The sequence below is a fragment of the Phaenicophaeus curvirostris genome, chromosome 4 (genome assembly GCF_032191515.1).
Source record: "Phaenicophaeus curvirostris isolate KB17595 chromosome 4, BPBGC_Pcur_1.0, whole genome shotgun sequence".
Lineage (NCBI taxonomy): Eukaryota > Metazoa > Chordata > Aves > Cuculiformes > Cuculidae > Phaenicophaeus > Phaenicophaeus curvirostris.
The window spans coordinates 12,993,788-13,009,159 of NC_091395.1; the positions used below are offsets into that span (position 1 = coordinate 12,993,788).

The 15,372-nt window shown below is 41.3% G+C and overlaps 1 protein-coding gene across 2 annotated transcripts in view; it reads right to left on the minus strand.

Moving 5' to 3' along the window:
- Nucleotides 1-6,746: 6,746 nt before the first annotated feature.
- Nucleotides 6,747-15,372, minus strand: part of TBC1D9 (TBC1 domain family member 9) — a 51,734-nt gene continuing 43,108 nt past the window's right edge. For both annotated transcript variants that reach the window (XM_069855273.1, XM_069855272.1), the window contains 5 exons: nucleotides 11,302-11,367; nucleotides 9,701-9,787; nucleotides 8,995-9,069; nucleotides 8,756-8,856; nucleotides 6,747-7,805 (listed from right to left, as the gene is read on the minus strand). In XM_069855273.1, the coding sequence (XP_069711374.1) occupies nucleotides 7,083-7,805; nucleotides 8,756-8,856; nucleotides 8,995-9,069; nucleotides 9,701-9,787; nucleotides 11,302-11,367 (1,052 nt within the window). In that variant the 3' untranslated portion in view covers nucleotides 6,747-7,082. The remainder of the gene's footprint in view (nucleotides 7,806-8,755; nucleotides 8,857-8,994; nucleotides 9,070-9,700; nucleotides 9,788-11,301; nucleotides 11,368-15,372) is intronic.

Below are 15,372 nucleotides of genomic sequence, written 5' to 3' on the forward strand. Positions count from 1 at the left end.
AATTAATCTGCAGATAAGTCAGTTTGCCACAAACAAAAGTAAGATCTAGAGTTTCAGTAAGCAAACACATTGCTTCACAAGTAAGCAACTTGACTGGAAAGTGATTTGAAGACCATGGTACTTAAGAAGAATGAAACCAAGGATGTTTCGAAATTGGTTGTGCTTCTGACAGCTGGTATAGCCTGTAAATAGTAGGGCATTTTGTCCTAAAGGACATGAGGAAAAGGGGCCAATTTAAGCACCTCGGATAAATAGTTTTGGATTTTCACTCTTTGGAAAAAAACTCACAAAAAAATGCAGACCAAAAATTAAACCTACACAAAGCCCCAAGCATTCATTTTCCAGATTTTCCATCCTTGTTTAAACAATAAACATTTTATAAAATATATTGGTTAGCCTTGTTTTAAGAATTGTGATGACAATGTTTGTGTTTAGTTAGGTGGGAGTTCAGCAGTCAGTATTGAAAATACTGGTAGTGAACATGTGGTGAAGATGTAACCTGTTTCTTTCTGTCATTCTCGTTCTGTGTTGCTGTAGTGATTGATCTCTGCACTGATGGTTTTTGTGCCAGTCTGGATCTTGTCTTTCTCTAGGGAGGGGAAAAAAACACCAACCCACAGCCCGAGACAGCTTGTGGGCAGCTTCTTCCTATTACACTGTGCTTAGATAGCTGCATACTAATAGACGTTTCTGTTTACCACAATATAAAAGCAATAATGTAAACTGTGATGTTTGTGTTAGAAAGAGATGTTTACAATGGTAGCAAATAAAGAATGAGTTATTCCAAAATATTGCTGTCAACATCAGTGTGTTACGACCTGCTAGAAAACATAACAAGTTCCAGTTAGCCATGCCCTCAGTCCATGCATGTGCACCGTGTTAGGAGAGAAAGCTCTATCTTTGCTGTCTCCAGCCCTCAGAACTTGTTTAGAGGTCCTGTGGTTGTACTGGGCTTGGTTTGTGGCAGAGGAGAGGCACTATTGGGAAATGCTGCTATCTCACAAACTGTTGAAGTGGTAGGCAGCAGAACTGGAAATCACAGCAGCTGGAACAAAGCCTTGCTGGCCCACATGTGTTCTAATTTTTACCTCGTCATCTCAGATGTGTACCTTAAACCACACATCAGAAGAAAGGAGTAAGATTTAAAGCTGTGAGGTCCGCACAGAAAGTGTTTAACTCTTAAGATCAATGTGATACCATAGAAAAACCTGCACTCGAAATCTTAGATGCCTGGAAGGTGGTGGCGTCCCTTTTTTCTAAACCTTTTGCTCCACACCACAGGAAGCCGACTTCACTTCCCTGACATAGAGCATATAGGAAAGGCACAGGGGGGTTGGAAGGGGGCAGAGACGAGCTGTGCCAAGTTTCTTTAGCTGGAGCACTGCATTGTCCTCCTTAGTGATGGACCAGAATTTTGGTTATGGGACGTTAAGACAATATTACACAGGCAGGCTGCCGTACTCTGCTGCAAGTGGTGGAGATTTATTACTGCTTTCGTTCGGGTGCTTTTGAAGTCCTCACTTTCCAAGAAGCTCTGTTTTAAGCTTGTAGTTAAAACTAAGCCAAACTAACCATGAAACACAAAAAAAGCCAATCAACCCAAACCAAATCACCCCCCACTCCCCAAACTACAACAAAGATTTTTGCTTGAAGGGCCTGGAAGTTAACTCACAGCTAACTTGAAGCAGAAGCGTCTTTCTTCAGGACAGCAAAACTCCAGGAACAAAATTGAGTGTTGGAGAATAACTCAGAAGAACTTTGGTGGAGAAAGAGAAACCCTGATATGTTTTAAATACCTTTTTTTTTTTAAACCAAGAAAATAGTTTTGCTTCTGTCTCTTCCACCATGCCTTTATCTCCATACAATATATGTTATATAACTGTTTTCTCAGTTCCATTTGCATTTCTTAGGTAACCTTTGCTTTTGCTCCTAAATTTCTGGGCACCAAACACTTCAACTAATGTTCCAAAGGGCCACTACATGAGAACCACAAGATCTCACCTGCAGCAATTTTTGTTCCTTCAGAAGCAGAGAGCAGACTCCACACTACAGAAACACCCCACTCCTCCCAACCTCGAGCATCAGGTTGGCCAGTTATGCAAATACTGGTTATTTTAGAAAATGGAATGAGGAAACAGCTATTCAGGAAATTTAAATGGAGATACTGAGTACTACAGAAAGGAGAAGAACCTGAGTTAAATTTGAAGTAACATGCTTTGAGATGTTATCTGCCACAACTTATTGGGAACATCTGAACTGGTGAGCACTAGCCACAGACCAGCCTTCTCCCCCAGCACTGTGTGTTGATGCCAGGGTCTGAAGGAAGGCCACAGACATTGGAACCACCTGCACAAAGGCTGGTATCCTAAGGCTGAGCTCACTGACCTGTATGCTACTCCTTAGTATTTTCTCATTTTGTCCAGATAGGATCATAGAATCATTAAGGTTGGAAAAGACCTCTATCAAGTCCAACCATCAGCCCAACACCACCGTGCCTACTAAACCATGGCCTGAAGTGCCACAAACACGTTTTCTTTAATGTCTCCAGAGATGGAGATCCCACTGCTTCCCTGGGCAGCCTGTACTAATGCTTCACCACTCTTTTGGTAAAGAATTTTTTCCTTATTCGAAGCCTTCACTGCTGCAAATTGTGGCCATTCCCTCTCATCCTACCACTTGTTATCTGGGACAAGAGACCAACACCCACCTCACTACAATGTCCTTTCAGGCAGTTATAGAGAGCAATGAGGTCTCCCCTCAGCCTCCTTTTCTCTAGGCTAAACAACCCCAGCTCCCTCAGCCACTCCTGATAAGACTCCTGACCCTTCACCAGTTTCGTTGCTCTTCTCTGGACACATTCCAGTGCCTCAATGTCCTTCTTGTAGTGAGAGGCCCAAAACTAAACACCTTATTCTAAGCATGGTCTATGCCAGTGTCAAGCACAGATGTTTTACTGCAAGCCCAAACAGCTCACTTTTCTTACAAAACCGAGATATAACAGTTTCAAGATTTTTAACAGTTAATATTTCACTTCTGATGAAAGGCATCTCCTAGCTACAGAATACCTCTTTAGTACTGTATGACCAAGAACTGGAACAGACAAGAGATCATGGTTAAGTCCCTCACAGGGATGCCAGAAATCTAGAGCGTAACAGCACTGGAATTCATAAATGTGCACATAACCCAAATTGGTTGGGATATGGTAAGCTGTGCTCCCTACCTGTGCTACACCAGTACAGCCACGGTGCCTTCTCTAACCTATTGCTTTCTTTTTTTTTTAAGGCAGGCTGTAGGCTGGCAGTGCTTACACATCAGCTTTGTTTAGTTACTCTAAGCATCCTGCTGGAATTCAAACTCTTTCCAACAGTTTCTCCTTGGGTTTTGTATCACACCTACTGTAGAGAGACACAGTTACCACAGTTTCAAAATGCTGCTAAAGGTTAGTAACAAAGATTCTGTGACATGAGAGATACAAAAGTTCAACAAGTACCCAGCTGAGGAACCAGACCTGGCTTTATGGCTTTCCAAGCAAAGGCTCCATCTCTTTTCTTGACCAACTGCTTTGAGGTTATTCCCTTTCTCTCCAACAGCCCACTTACACACTACACCAGCCTCTGTCATCTTAGTTTATGACACACCACCCGACATACAACATCTACTGTAACATAAGCTCTGGTGTCACGATACAAGAACCCCCTGAGCTGCTTTCCTCTTTACAACAGTGTTGATGTCAAATTTTCAGTAGGTTTAATAAGTCACACCATGAGCTTTCCACCTGCCTGCCCAAATCTCATGTAACACAAACCTTGTAGTTTCAAGCACAACCCTCAGCTCTGACACCTACAATTCAGGAGTTGTAAAACACTCCAGTGAAGGAAATCAATAGCATTGGACTTCCATATGCTATTGGGCTCATACCAAACTAGAAAAGCAGCACGTGTCAGTCTCCAGTCACAGATTCCAGCTCTGAAGAAGAAACAAGAACTTACCCCACCCCCGCTGCCGCACCAGCCAAGGTAACACAAACAGCTCCAACCCTACAGTTCACAGATTTAAGAGACTTTATCTCAAAGCACACAAAGCATAAGACATGGGCGCTTCTAAATCCACACTGACTTGCCTGTGCAGCACGCCTACACACAGAGAAAATTTTAAAAGCATTTACTCACATTCTCTTGAAGGTTCACACCAATGCACGCTGGTCGGTTGAAACCTTCTGTAGTTGTCTTCTTCTCAGCTTCCAACCAGCTACTGAAGAACAGATCACAGCAGATCTGGTCATCAAATAAACAACTGCCAGGTGCTCATTTGGTGTGCCCCTCATCAGCCGAGCAGCTTTACCCCACAAATGTAGAGAAAAGCAGTTCACCTGGCTGCTACCTATAGCAGAGCCATTCTTAAAGATGACCGGGCTTACACTTAGATTTGCTGATGTGATCAGGAAGGTTAGGAAGACTCCTGGACAAAAACAAAAAGAAGTTGCTGTGTAAAATGGCTCCTGTTCCACCAGAGACACACCTGTGGATGCCTCTTCTTGCTATAGAAGTTGGAACAGCAAAACAATTTTCACAACACTTTGTACCCCTAGGGTGGGACATGGAGCAAAGCTGGCAAGCCCCTTTAACATGAAGAGATGTTTTTCATCTGTGGTCTGTGGATCTCTAGTTGTGCATGGAAGATTGTCCATAGGCTTACAATTACTTTATCATGCCAGGAACTAAATAAGAAGGTCAACAGTCCACTTGGGGATGTTAACCCTTAGTGCTGAAGACTTCTGCGACAGGTTATTCAGCAGCCAGGCATTGCGATAAAGCACCCAACTCTGGTCTTGGCATCTTAAGTTAAAACAAAGTCATATTCCTCAAAGCAGTGGTTATGGCTTCAAATGAATATCAGTATTTGATACACTTGTAAACCAATCCACATATGCAGACTGTATTACTTTTTCAGAATGTTATATGTAACCCACATACGAGCTAAATTGTAAGGAAGAGAACTCCCAACAAAGTTAAAAAAAATCATCAGTGAGCTGACTAAGAGAAGGGATACATGAGCAGGGCTTAGAAATTAACAGCCATGTTTTGCAAATTAATTTTATATACCCACAAATAAATGGTAAGGTTCAAAAATATAATTCACTGAATAGAGCACATCCCTGTTGGTTCTATCAGTGCTGTGGGTTTGAAGCTGACATTGCAGCTTACTGGTACCCTGTAAAACACATTCTAATATTTAAAGGCTTAAGGATGTGCCTGGTGAGCTACAGGAAAGCACAGATGGGTCATAAAATACCTGGGGGGGTCCTAAAAGTAGTAACAACTGTTGTCACCAAATGTGAGCATAGCAGGGAAAATTGTTTAATGAAATTGGGCAGTGTGAGAGAAGCTTCCACATGTTACTTGTTGCAGATGGATTTGAACACATTGAGGTGTAAAACTAGGCATGGAAACGACAAATATTTTTGCTCTGAAGCCTGGTGTTGAAGATCCAAAGTAATCTGTCTGTGCAATTAAAGACAATCACTTACTTCTCCCTCTAGCATGACTTTAATCTGTGCAGAGTGTACTTTATTTGTTCACGTTACCTATTTGTGGTCAAAAACCACTTCACTGAACAGTTTCAAAGCATTCTTTTAAAACAAAAGAATTAAACATAGCTTCTGCTAAAAACCCTGCAAGTTACATGGATGCAATATACAGGAGTATAAAAAAATCAACAGGATTGTACAGAAAATACTCTCAGAACAGCAAATAAAGATGAGACATGTGGGCGTAATCCTGGACGGAACAAATATGAATTAAAAACCAGCTAATAAAATTAAAAAAAAATCCTGAATATTGGTATAAAAGAAGCAAGGATTCAAAGTGCAGGTGCTCCCATTTTCATTTTAACATAATATTCAGTAAGTTGATACAGGATACTATTAATTTTATATAAAGTGACAGTGTTCTCAGTAAGACTTAAACATTCAGATATATTATCTTGCAGATTTTGTTCATTACTGCTACTTTACACTGTTGTAAATGAAGACTTAGACATTACAGGGTTTTATTTTCTTACGCTAACAAGGATATAATAGGTTGGTGGTAAAGGTTAGTTTTAAGAGCTAAGCTATATATGCTGTAGATCCAGCCTTAGGAGTGTGTATATATATATATATATAATTAATTAATTCCACTTTTAAAAACAGGTTTCAATTTTTAAAAAAGGAATCCACAATCCATTCTGGGACTGGAGACGCTGCCTTTGGAGTGCACTGGCAAAGCTTCCATGTCCACTGGTGGTCAGGAACACAGCTCCAGCAGTCATGCTGGATCATTCTTTGGTGGCCATAGCTGGGAAAGGGCTTTCTCTCTGCTGGGTTGGGTGCAGACAGAGGCTACTGAACCCAGGGAAAGGCAAATGAGCTCTGCCTTCTGTCACAGCAGAAATCATCCCATTTAACCACATTTGCCTGATGTGCCAGCCAGGCTCAGGAGGTGCTTTTTCACTTCTATTTGAGCCTCTCAGTCTCAAGCAGAGGAAGTTAGGAGCCAGGCAGGTCTCACTGAAGGGATCTTTCATACAGTCAAACAAATAAAATGGAAGCATATGTTAAAAGCCATTATCCTACTTGGAAAAAAAAAGTCACGTGGAATAGAATTCTCCTTCAGCGATGTTGCCTGGAACTTAATTTCACCTGAGCACCTACTCAGGCTGACAGTGTCCCTTTAAATTTTAGGTACTTCCAGTTTTATTTTCCCCCCCCCCCAAATCAGATCTCTATATAGGTCTATTTTAAAAATGCACATAAATATCGGCATTAGGTTTACATTTAGAAATTAAGAACTAATCTTTACCATTTTATATTGACAGCAAGGTTAATAATACACACACTTCACTGACAACTGTTATTTTTTTTTCTGTATTTGCATTTGTGTAACATTTCCCACTGAAGAGTGATTATATTTCAAGATAGTTAAGTTTGCACCCCAACATTTTCACATTAGTGAAAACAATCAAGTTTTGAAAATACCAGGGCCTGTGCCAGGTACTAATAAATACAGAATAAAAAAAAAATAAATTAAAAAACCGACTTCCTTTTATCCCGACATAGTAGAGATTTCATAGTCACTGGCTGAGGTTATTGGTTTACCCATCATCCTTACATTTTTAGCATTAGTAATCCTAGCCATCATGGACACGGGCTTGTCAAAGTACCTAACCAGCGCTGGCTCAGTCAAAAGAGAAGCTAAAAACTGTTCAAAGGTAATGGCCCAGTCTCTGTCGATGCTAGTGCTCCTACGAAGAGAAGTGGTGTGGTTGCTCCGCACCAAAACGGTGTCTTCACCGATGTCCTCACAGTGCAGCTTTTCTTCTTCATGCGACCCTGCGCTCAGTACTGAGTAGGAGGACATCGAACTATCATCTTTCGTATCATCATCAGAAATGAGCATGGAAGAACAGGCTCCGTTGTCCCTGGGAGAGTCTTCGAGCTTAATGTCTTCCATCTGCATGCCCAGGGCGCTGTCAGCGCAAACGGACTCCTCATCGTTGGTGACAAGGTTGCTTTGGAACGTCTTGTGCTGCTCGAGGGGGTACTGCTGGTGCTCTTTCTTCTGAAACAGCTCACTCTGAATGGTTTTGCTGCAGCTGTTACTACTGCCGTCTGTCTCTTTTGTGGGCTGCGCACTGAAGAGCTTACCAACCTCACCTATCTCCAAAAGCAAGCTCGTCACAGCAGCGGTAGCATGGTACAGATCCTGTTCATTGGGGTCTTCACTGAACATATTGTACATAGTTTTGCACAGTTCAATGAACTGGCCCTAAACACAGAAGAAGGAAACATCATCAATGAGAGAGCTGGGAACAGATCAGACTGAGATCTACTACATCAAAGTCTGGAACAGAGGTATGGCACAATAGTTTGTGTGATTAAACTGTAAATAGAATTAATCTAGGTGCAGTCTAGAAAACATTTTCTATGGATAGCTAGATGCGTTGCCTCTATCAAAGCCACCCAGAATAAACTACTGGATGTTTCTTCCAACATATGACAAATCTGTTTCTCTGCAGCCACAGGAGGGCAACAGCGGGTTAGGAGCAAGACACCTAGTATTCATTTTGGAGGGTTTTCTTGTAGGAATGATGTTAAGCCTAACTAAGGGTCTGATACAACTAAGGAAAAGAAACGACAAATGAAATAAGAGGCCTGCAGCACTCTCTTAATTCACGGTGGTAACTTTATTGGATGCGAGGTTTGTGGAATTCAAAACTCAGGAACGAAATAGGAAGGAGTTCCTTAGGGCTACCTTAAGTAAGAAGCACTGTTCTACAGGGAATAAACCTTCCCTGTGTGCTCGGGAGGAAAGTTCTCCCAGTGGGTCTCCTCCTCCCTAGAGCAGCTATGGATCTAAGGGGAATGAGACTGACAGTATAAAAACCAAAAGATAAAATGCTTCTTTCAGGTAATGCGTATCAGACACCGTGAGCTTGCTGGTGTTACTGAGTGTCATATCACCCTCTGTCTTGAGATCAAAATAATATGTTATCATTTCTATATGTATGTATCTCATTTTTAGGATGTTTTGGCAGCTGAATGCCAGTTACGGCACATTGAAAACAACTAAATTTTGTATTCAGCTGACCGCTTCTCTAGTAAAAAAGTACCTGCCTCAAAATAAAACCTGTATTCAGTGTTAATATACTGAATATTTATAGGTATGTGACGAAAGTTTAAAGTGAACGAAAAATAAGTAAGTGGCAGCAGAAGTACCTGATTCAGTTTGGGCAAGTCCTTTGCATTTTTTGCTTTGGATTTATTCTCTTGGCTCCACATTCTCAGATAATTCCGATTCTCTTGTGAGCTTTTCTTGCCTGTTGTCAACAAATTACCCAGAGAGGCAGGGAAAGTCCATAAGGAAACCTTAAATTAATACCTTTTTTTTCCATTTTCAAAAGGAGCATCTTTACAAGAAGTGAAAGATGTAATTCAAATGGACACACCATGCATACCTTTGTCTGTTTTCAGACTCACTGTAACAAACCCATCATCTGCTCCTCGTTTGTTCCTGCTGTCTAGGCCAACAACTAGGAAGTGGAGGGGCAGGGAAAAGAAAGATCCATGTGATTTTAGACACATATTTTTCATGTGTACAGTGCAAAATAAAGAACATGTTCACACTGCAGAAAATGCAAAGTATAAAGGACAGAACTAAATGATGATTGTTGCTTATCCTTAAATCTGCTGACAAAGTCCATATAATTAATAATATAAATACTAAGACAGAGACCATCTTAGGTTTCATTTGTGTGGTACAATGATCAGCCTGTGTTACCGCAACACAAACAGCTTCTAGCATGACATGTGTTTGGTGATTATATTAGTGTATCTTCTTTTATCTATCAGACCTTAAAATTGCCATCTCTAGTCTATTAATTCTTAGCTGTATTTTCAAACAACCTTCATTCCCCCTGCCATCAGCACCCTGATGACATTGTTCTGAGAGTACTCCTGCAATGCACAGCCTGGGGGAGTTCTTCATGTACACATGCCTCCACCTCTAAGGATATCGAAGTACAAACAAAGACTACATACTTGTTTGCACAGAGAATATGTCACTTACGAAGTTTAAACCGATAAAAAAGCAGCTCCCTAAAAAGACATGTTATCTGAAACGCATTACCTCATCTTTGCATGCCTGAGACAAAAGATGCCTACCGTGTGTACATTCTGGTGTGATGTCTTCGAAGAAGTACTGAGTAGCTTCAAAAGCAGAATCTGGCTCTTCTTGCTCAGGGGATGGATCTAAGCAATATAATAAAATTCTTCCATTAAAAATTCCACCCTTTAATTAAAGATTAGAGTAGATTTTCATTGATACGTTTAGAATGCAAAAGAAGTAAAACAACAAAGTAAAAGTATGAGGATGTGATGGATTAGGAATTGCCTTTTTTCACCTCACAGGAGATGAACACCTAGACCCGTACTATCTCCCCCCTGATATCCAATATTGTCTGACTAGCAAGCAGCTGTTTGCCTTCAGAGGCTGGCTTGCCCATCTTCCCATGTCTACTTTCATTACTTTCTTCTGTGCAGCTCAGCGTGTCCCAAATAGGGTATGAATGCTTTCCTAGCTGGAAACAGTCTGTCATGGTTCAGTACGAGCTTACCAGTCTCTGAATACCAGAAGGTGCATTCTTAAAAATGGATGTCTTCTGCAATAGTTCAATAAAACTGTACGTTTTCACAGTTAAATTAGCAAATCACTCAAGCCTACCTCCAGCACAGTTGGCTGAGAGCAATTAGGGAGACATGTTCAAAGCACTTGGAGGTAAATGTCCTTTCAAACCTTTAGATAACTTTACCAGAAGATGTAAATGTGTAAGGCGGGTGTTGGTCTCTCCTCCCAAGCAAAAAACAATACGATGAGAGGAGATGGCCACAAGTTGCACCAGGGGAGGCTTAGATTGGATATTAGAAAAAACAATTATTTACTTAAAGAGCGGTGAAGCATTGGAAAAGGCCATCCAGGGAAGCGGTGGAATCTCCATCCCTGGAGGTGTTCAAAAAACATGTAGATGTGGCACTTCAGGACATGGTTTAGTAGGCACAGTGGTGCTGGGATGATAGTTGGACTGGAAGATCTTAGAGGTCTTTTCCAACCTTAATGATTCAACAATTCTACAAGAATTAAACTACTCAAACAGTTGCAGCATACTTAAATTGCAGATTCAGTGAGGACGGCAACAGGTTTTTTTATGGCACATGTGGCAAGCCAGGGAGGACATTACTTTCTTCAGGGGAAAACCTATTTTGAGATGTTTCTGTCCCCTCTCCACGCTGAACTGCCTTTCGCATTTAGCTGAGCCCAACAGATTGTAAAGCTACCTGGAAAGCATGTCTATGAAATGATCTAGAGCTTTCCTCTGTAAGCAGTTGTATCAGCCCACAGGGGAAATCAAGCAGAAAGCTTGGACACAGAAACAAGTAGTCAGGGCATGCAGGAACATTTTAAGCTTGCTTCACTGTTACATAAAGTGATGGTAACAAATGCTGGAGAATACTGTATTTGTTATGTGTGGGGGATGCCACCAACCCCAGCTAAACAGTGGCTGGAGCAATAGAGGGCTGCACGGGTGCTTTCAGACTTTCCAAATCTGTGTCTGGTTATGGCAGGAGTTCTTGTACTTTGCTGCTGCATTAACAGCTACAGTAATTCACACAAATTAATTTTTAATTGGGAAAGCTAGACATAAACAACTCTGCTCCAAATTTCTGTTCTCAACTAGGTGACAGCTATTTTAACATCATTTACTTACCAGGCAAAACGTGCATTTTATACAGTAGCTTCAGCTTCTCCGTAAGATCTCCATGGCATGCTGCACCTAAACAGTATTATATACAGCAAGTTAACACTCAGTATCCAATGCCTTTCTATTTATTATTACTACAGTATTCTGATTTAGATGCTACTATCTTTGCTCTGGGAAGCACTGTAGTCCCTTTACAGCTTGAAATCATAAGGCAGTCACTTGACTTCTAAGATCATACAGTTTGCAGCAGAAAGAGCAAGAGAACACATACCCCTTTACCCTGAATTTTGTATTTTGACCTTGGGCCCTTCATTACATATCTATTTTATAATGTTCAAAAATGATCTGTGATCATCACATTACCACTCAGAAAGGCCTCCAGCTGAAAGTTAAGATGAACTTTTTGCGTGGACTTCAAAATTTCTCATCTGAGGATCCAATAACAACATCATATGGTTTATAAAAATAACATATTTACCAGGAAAAAAAAAAAAGAGAGAAATTCAAGAAAACAGCATTTATCACATAAATCTAGTGATTTATCCATCTCAACCCCTATTCCTTTCTGGTCTACGCAATTAGCTGTATGAAATTCAATGAGTCTATTGTAACCCCTCATGCCAAGTAATTAAGCTAGCTAATTTTAAAGTACTGAAATAACCAATAATCAGACTTCTTCATAAATCTTAATTATGACATGTAATTCATAAATAAATGAATTAAATTTTGTTAATTAGATCATGGAGAGATTTATTTTAGCTAACAGGCTACCATGTCAACTTACCTCTGCTATGTGAGCTGTGAAGCATGGCTTGGCAAATACTAACAATCACAGCCTACCTTAAAGCTCGAGACTACAATAATATAGAATTGAGCACATCTATATTAGCCATTTTGCATTCAACTTGGTCCTTAAGCACAAAACTTCCTTATGTTCCTATCTGGTGTGCCATGCCATGCAGATAACACTCTCTTCGGGTGAAACCATGTCTTAGGTTATGAACCCAGGTAGAATAGAAAGTGTCCAACTGCTAAAGACGACGTGAAACAATCAAACTAGAAAATGGGCTGCAGTTCTGCATCTTCCAGAAACTGCTAGGGAGGCATCCACTGAAACAGGATACATGGCACGGGGTACCCAGTGCCACATGTTCGTCTCCCTGCGTCAAGACTTGAGGAGAATTCACATTCCTAGTCACTACCAGAAATACTTCCTTCCTTGGCACTCTGGAGTCACAGGTCTTAAAACCTTCAACAACTTTCAACAAGTCTTGTCTTTTTGCAGTATGAATCTCAGATAGTGCATCACCAGTTTTTATCCAGAAATTTTAAATTTACTTTGTGGTGAAAGAAAAAACTGTGCTTGGAAGAGAGCATGACTACACCCTTTGACTCTTTCAACCTGAAACAGTGACAGTGAAAGCTGTCACCTTCATGCTGCAACCAATGTCCTCACACACACCTCCTCTTACCCCTCACAAGGGTTGATCACCACGCTCCTTTTCATGGAATGACTAGGACCAACCTTCACCAAGACCCCTTTCTGATTGTTCTTCTTCTTTCAACACTACGCAGGTGTTTGTCTTTTCTGGGCATAATGTCCTATATGCGCAGTTTGCCCCCTTGTCGCCATTAAGAAAGTAATTAAACATCTTACAACTTCATTCTAGTGCTAAAAAATAAAACCCAAAAAACTTAGCAGCAACATAAGCATTGGCTTCAGTTGCCCCTCTCTTGAACACAGGTGAAGGGGTGTGGAGTGTTTGTACAGCATTTAGCTCCCTGAAAAGATCCGAGGAGTGGTGAGGTTAACACTCTGCTTGCAGAAAAAGTTGCTTTCAGAATAAAAATATACATTTAGGTACATCTTGAGAAACAGTTTTTCACGGTGTTGATTTTTGCACGAGGCTTCTGTGTGTGCTGCAGTCACCAGCAGTGCCTGAAGATGTGGAAGGGCCGCATGCTCCGAGAAGGATGGCAAAAATGTGATGAGAGGCAGGAGGCCACTTTCAATCGACGTGGAAAAGTCTCTTAGCTCTTAGCTTATTGGGATCCTGAGTCAACAATAGAGGTGCAGGTGTGAGTATGAGTGAATACCTCAAATGGCTCATAACCAAGGCTAACAACCCTTTCTGAGCAGCATGCTCCTAGAGTGAAATAAACAAGACCATTCCTTTATGTGAACTTGCAGTAACACGTCACAGAGTTAACATATCAAAAACTATGCCAGTTTGTTCCATTTGTGCTCCATTGAGGCTCTAGAGGCACCTGAATTAGGAGGTTCTTGAGCTGTTTGCTGCAGAGGCTATGAAAAGATAGTGGAGATTCCCAGGTGCAATTACAGCACACTCATATCCCAAGGATTTCATGCTGACACAGAAGAAAGGGCCATGAGTGATGCTGGGACACACAGCACCTTTTTACCTTCTCTTCATAGAGCTCCTGCAAGGAGTCAGTGGCATCAAAGAGCGGTTTTGAAGGAGCAGATCTTTATGGCTACAGGCAACAAGACGATTGAAAGAGAGTTGTGAAAGGAAATGTTTCAGGTGCCATGATTGCATCCTCTGAGATAGGTCATGCCTAAGAAGTACTTGAATAAGACACTTCCTATTAGAAAGACAAACTGGCCCAAGTCCAATACTGCTGTCTAAACACAGTAAGGAGAGAGAGGATGGTGCCCACAGGTCACATCCAGAATGCCCATCCTCTGACCATGCTCTCTAGTACAGACACGAGAAGAGACAACACACTCCCCTGACGAGCAGATGCATCTTGCTCCAACAGAAGACATTCCTCATTTAGGAGACTTTCTTAGCCAAGGCATATTGGGTTGGTGAGGCAGACTGAAGCAGCTGCTGTTTGTGTCCTAGGGCATGGTGAAATATGCTCAAACAAATCCCATGTTGTTTTTGTTGACTGTGTTGCCCTTGCTACCGTTCATGTGCTTCTTAAACAAGAAAGGGGTTGGAGGAGTTAACTTTCTTTAAAAAAAACGTTGTCAAGCTTTGCCTATGCCTTTGGGCTTAGTTTCTGAAAAAAACCCATGTTTTTGCAGAATGAGCACTTTTCATTGCATAGCTCAAGGAAGATTTTAGCTCTGTCACATTGGCTTATAGCCACATTTGTGTATTTTACATCCAATTTTGTTCACAGCACTCAACACTGTTCCTTGTTCTTATAAATCATTATTGGTTCTAAAAAAAATAATTCTATCTCAACCAACAGCCTGTTGCTTGTTATTAACGGTATCCTGTAAATAGGAGGGGTCATGTCTCTTCTTTAATCCGTGGGTCATGTCTCAAAACTCCATTAAGTTACCAGGCAAACAGGTTGTCAAATACAATTCAGAATTGCATCATAGGAAGCAGTGGTTTTTTTGGTGGTGTGAAGGGTAAGTGAGCAATCAGTTTTCCCGTCACAACGCTATTTTGCACCTGCAAAACCACTGCCTTACAGAGGTTTTAATACACAGCTGCTTTTGGAGCCCTAATGCTTAAAAATACCATTACAGAGAGTTGCTGAAAACCAGATTGGGAAACCTTTCCTCTCTCAAAAAGGATCAAAATGTAAAGCTAGAGGCAATATCAGGTTGTCATGAAATATCACGAGAGATGGCGAGATGTTGGTCACTCACAGGGAATAATTCCCGATATATACAAGAAAAGGGGTGGCCAGGTCCTGCCTTGTCTTTGCTTCTTCCTGCTAGTTCTGGGGCCTGTACCTTCCCTTTCTTGAGATATTGACTTCCATGCCTTGAACTCTTGCTTCTTCAAGACTTGCATGAGCCATAATCTTCATTAACAACGTTCAGCCTCCTTATCTGACCCGCACCTCCACTCTCTCCTCTTCAGGTGACTTCCAGCCTGCTCTCCCTCTGTCTGCAGTCTTGGTTATTGATTTCAGCAATAATATAGGTAGCACCTCTCACTGCATGTACCATGAGATGTGACACATTCCTCTCCCACAGAGAGAAACATGTATGGGAGGTGTCAGCACACTTCTGAAGAGAAGCACTTTTATTTAGGGGCAAACAAAACTAGCATCCTCACTCTATCCTTCCCCTGCCCCTTAAATGTG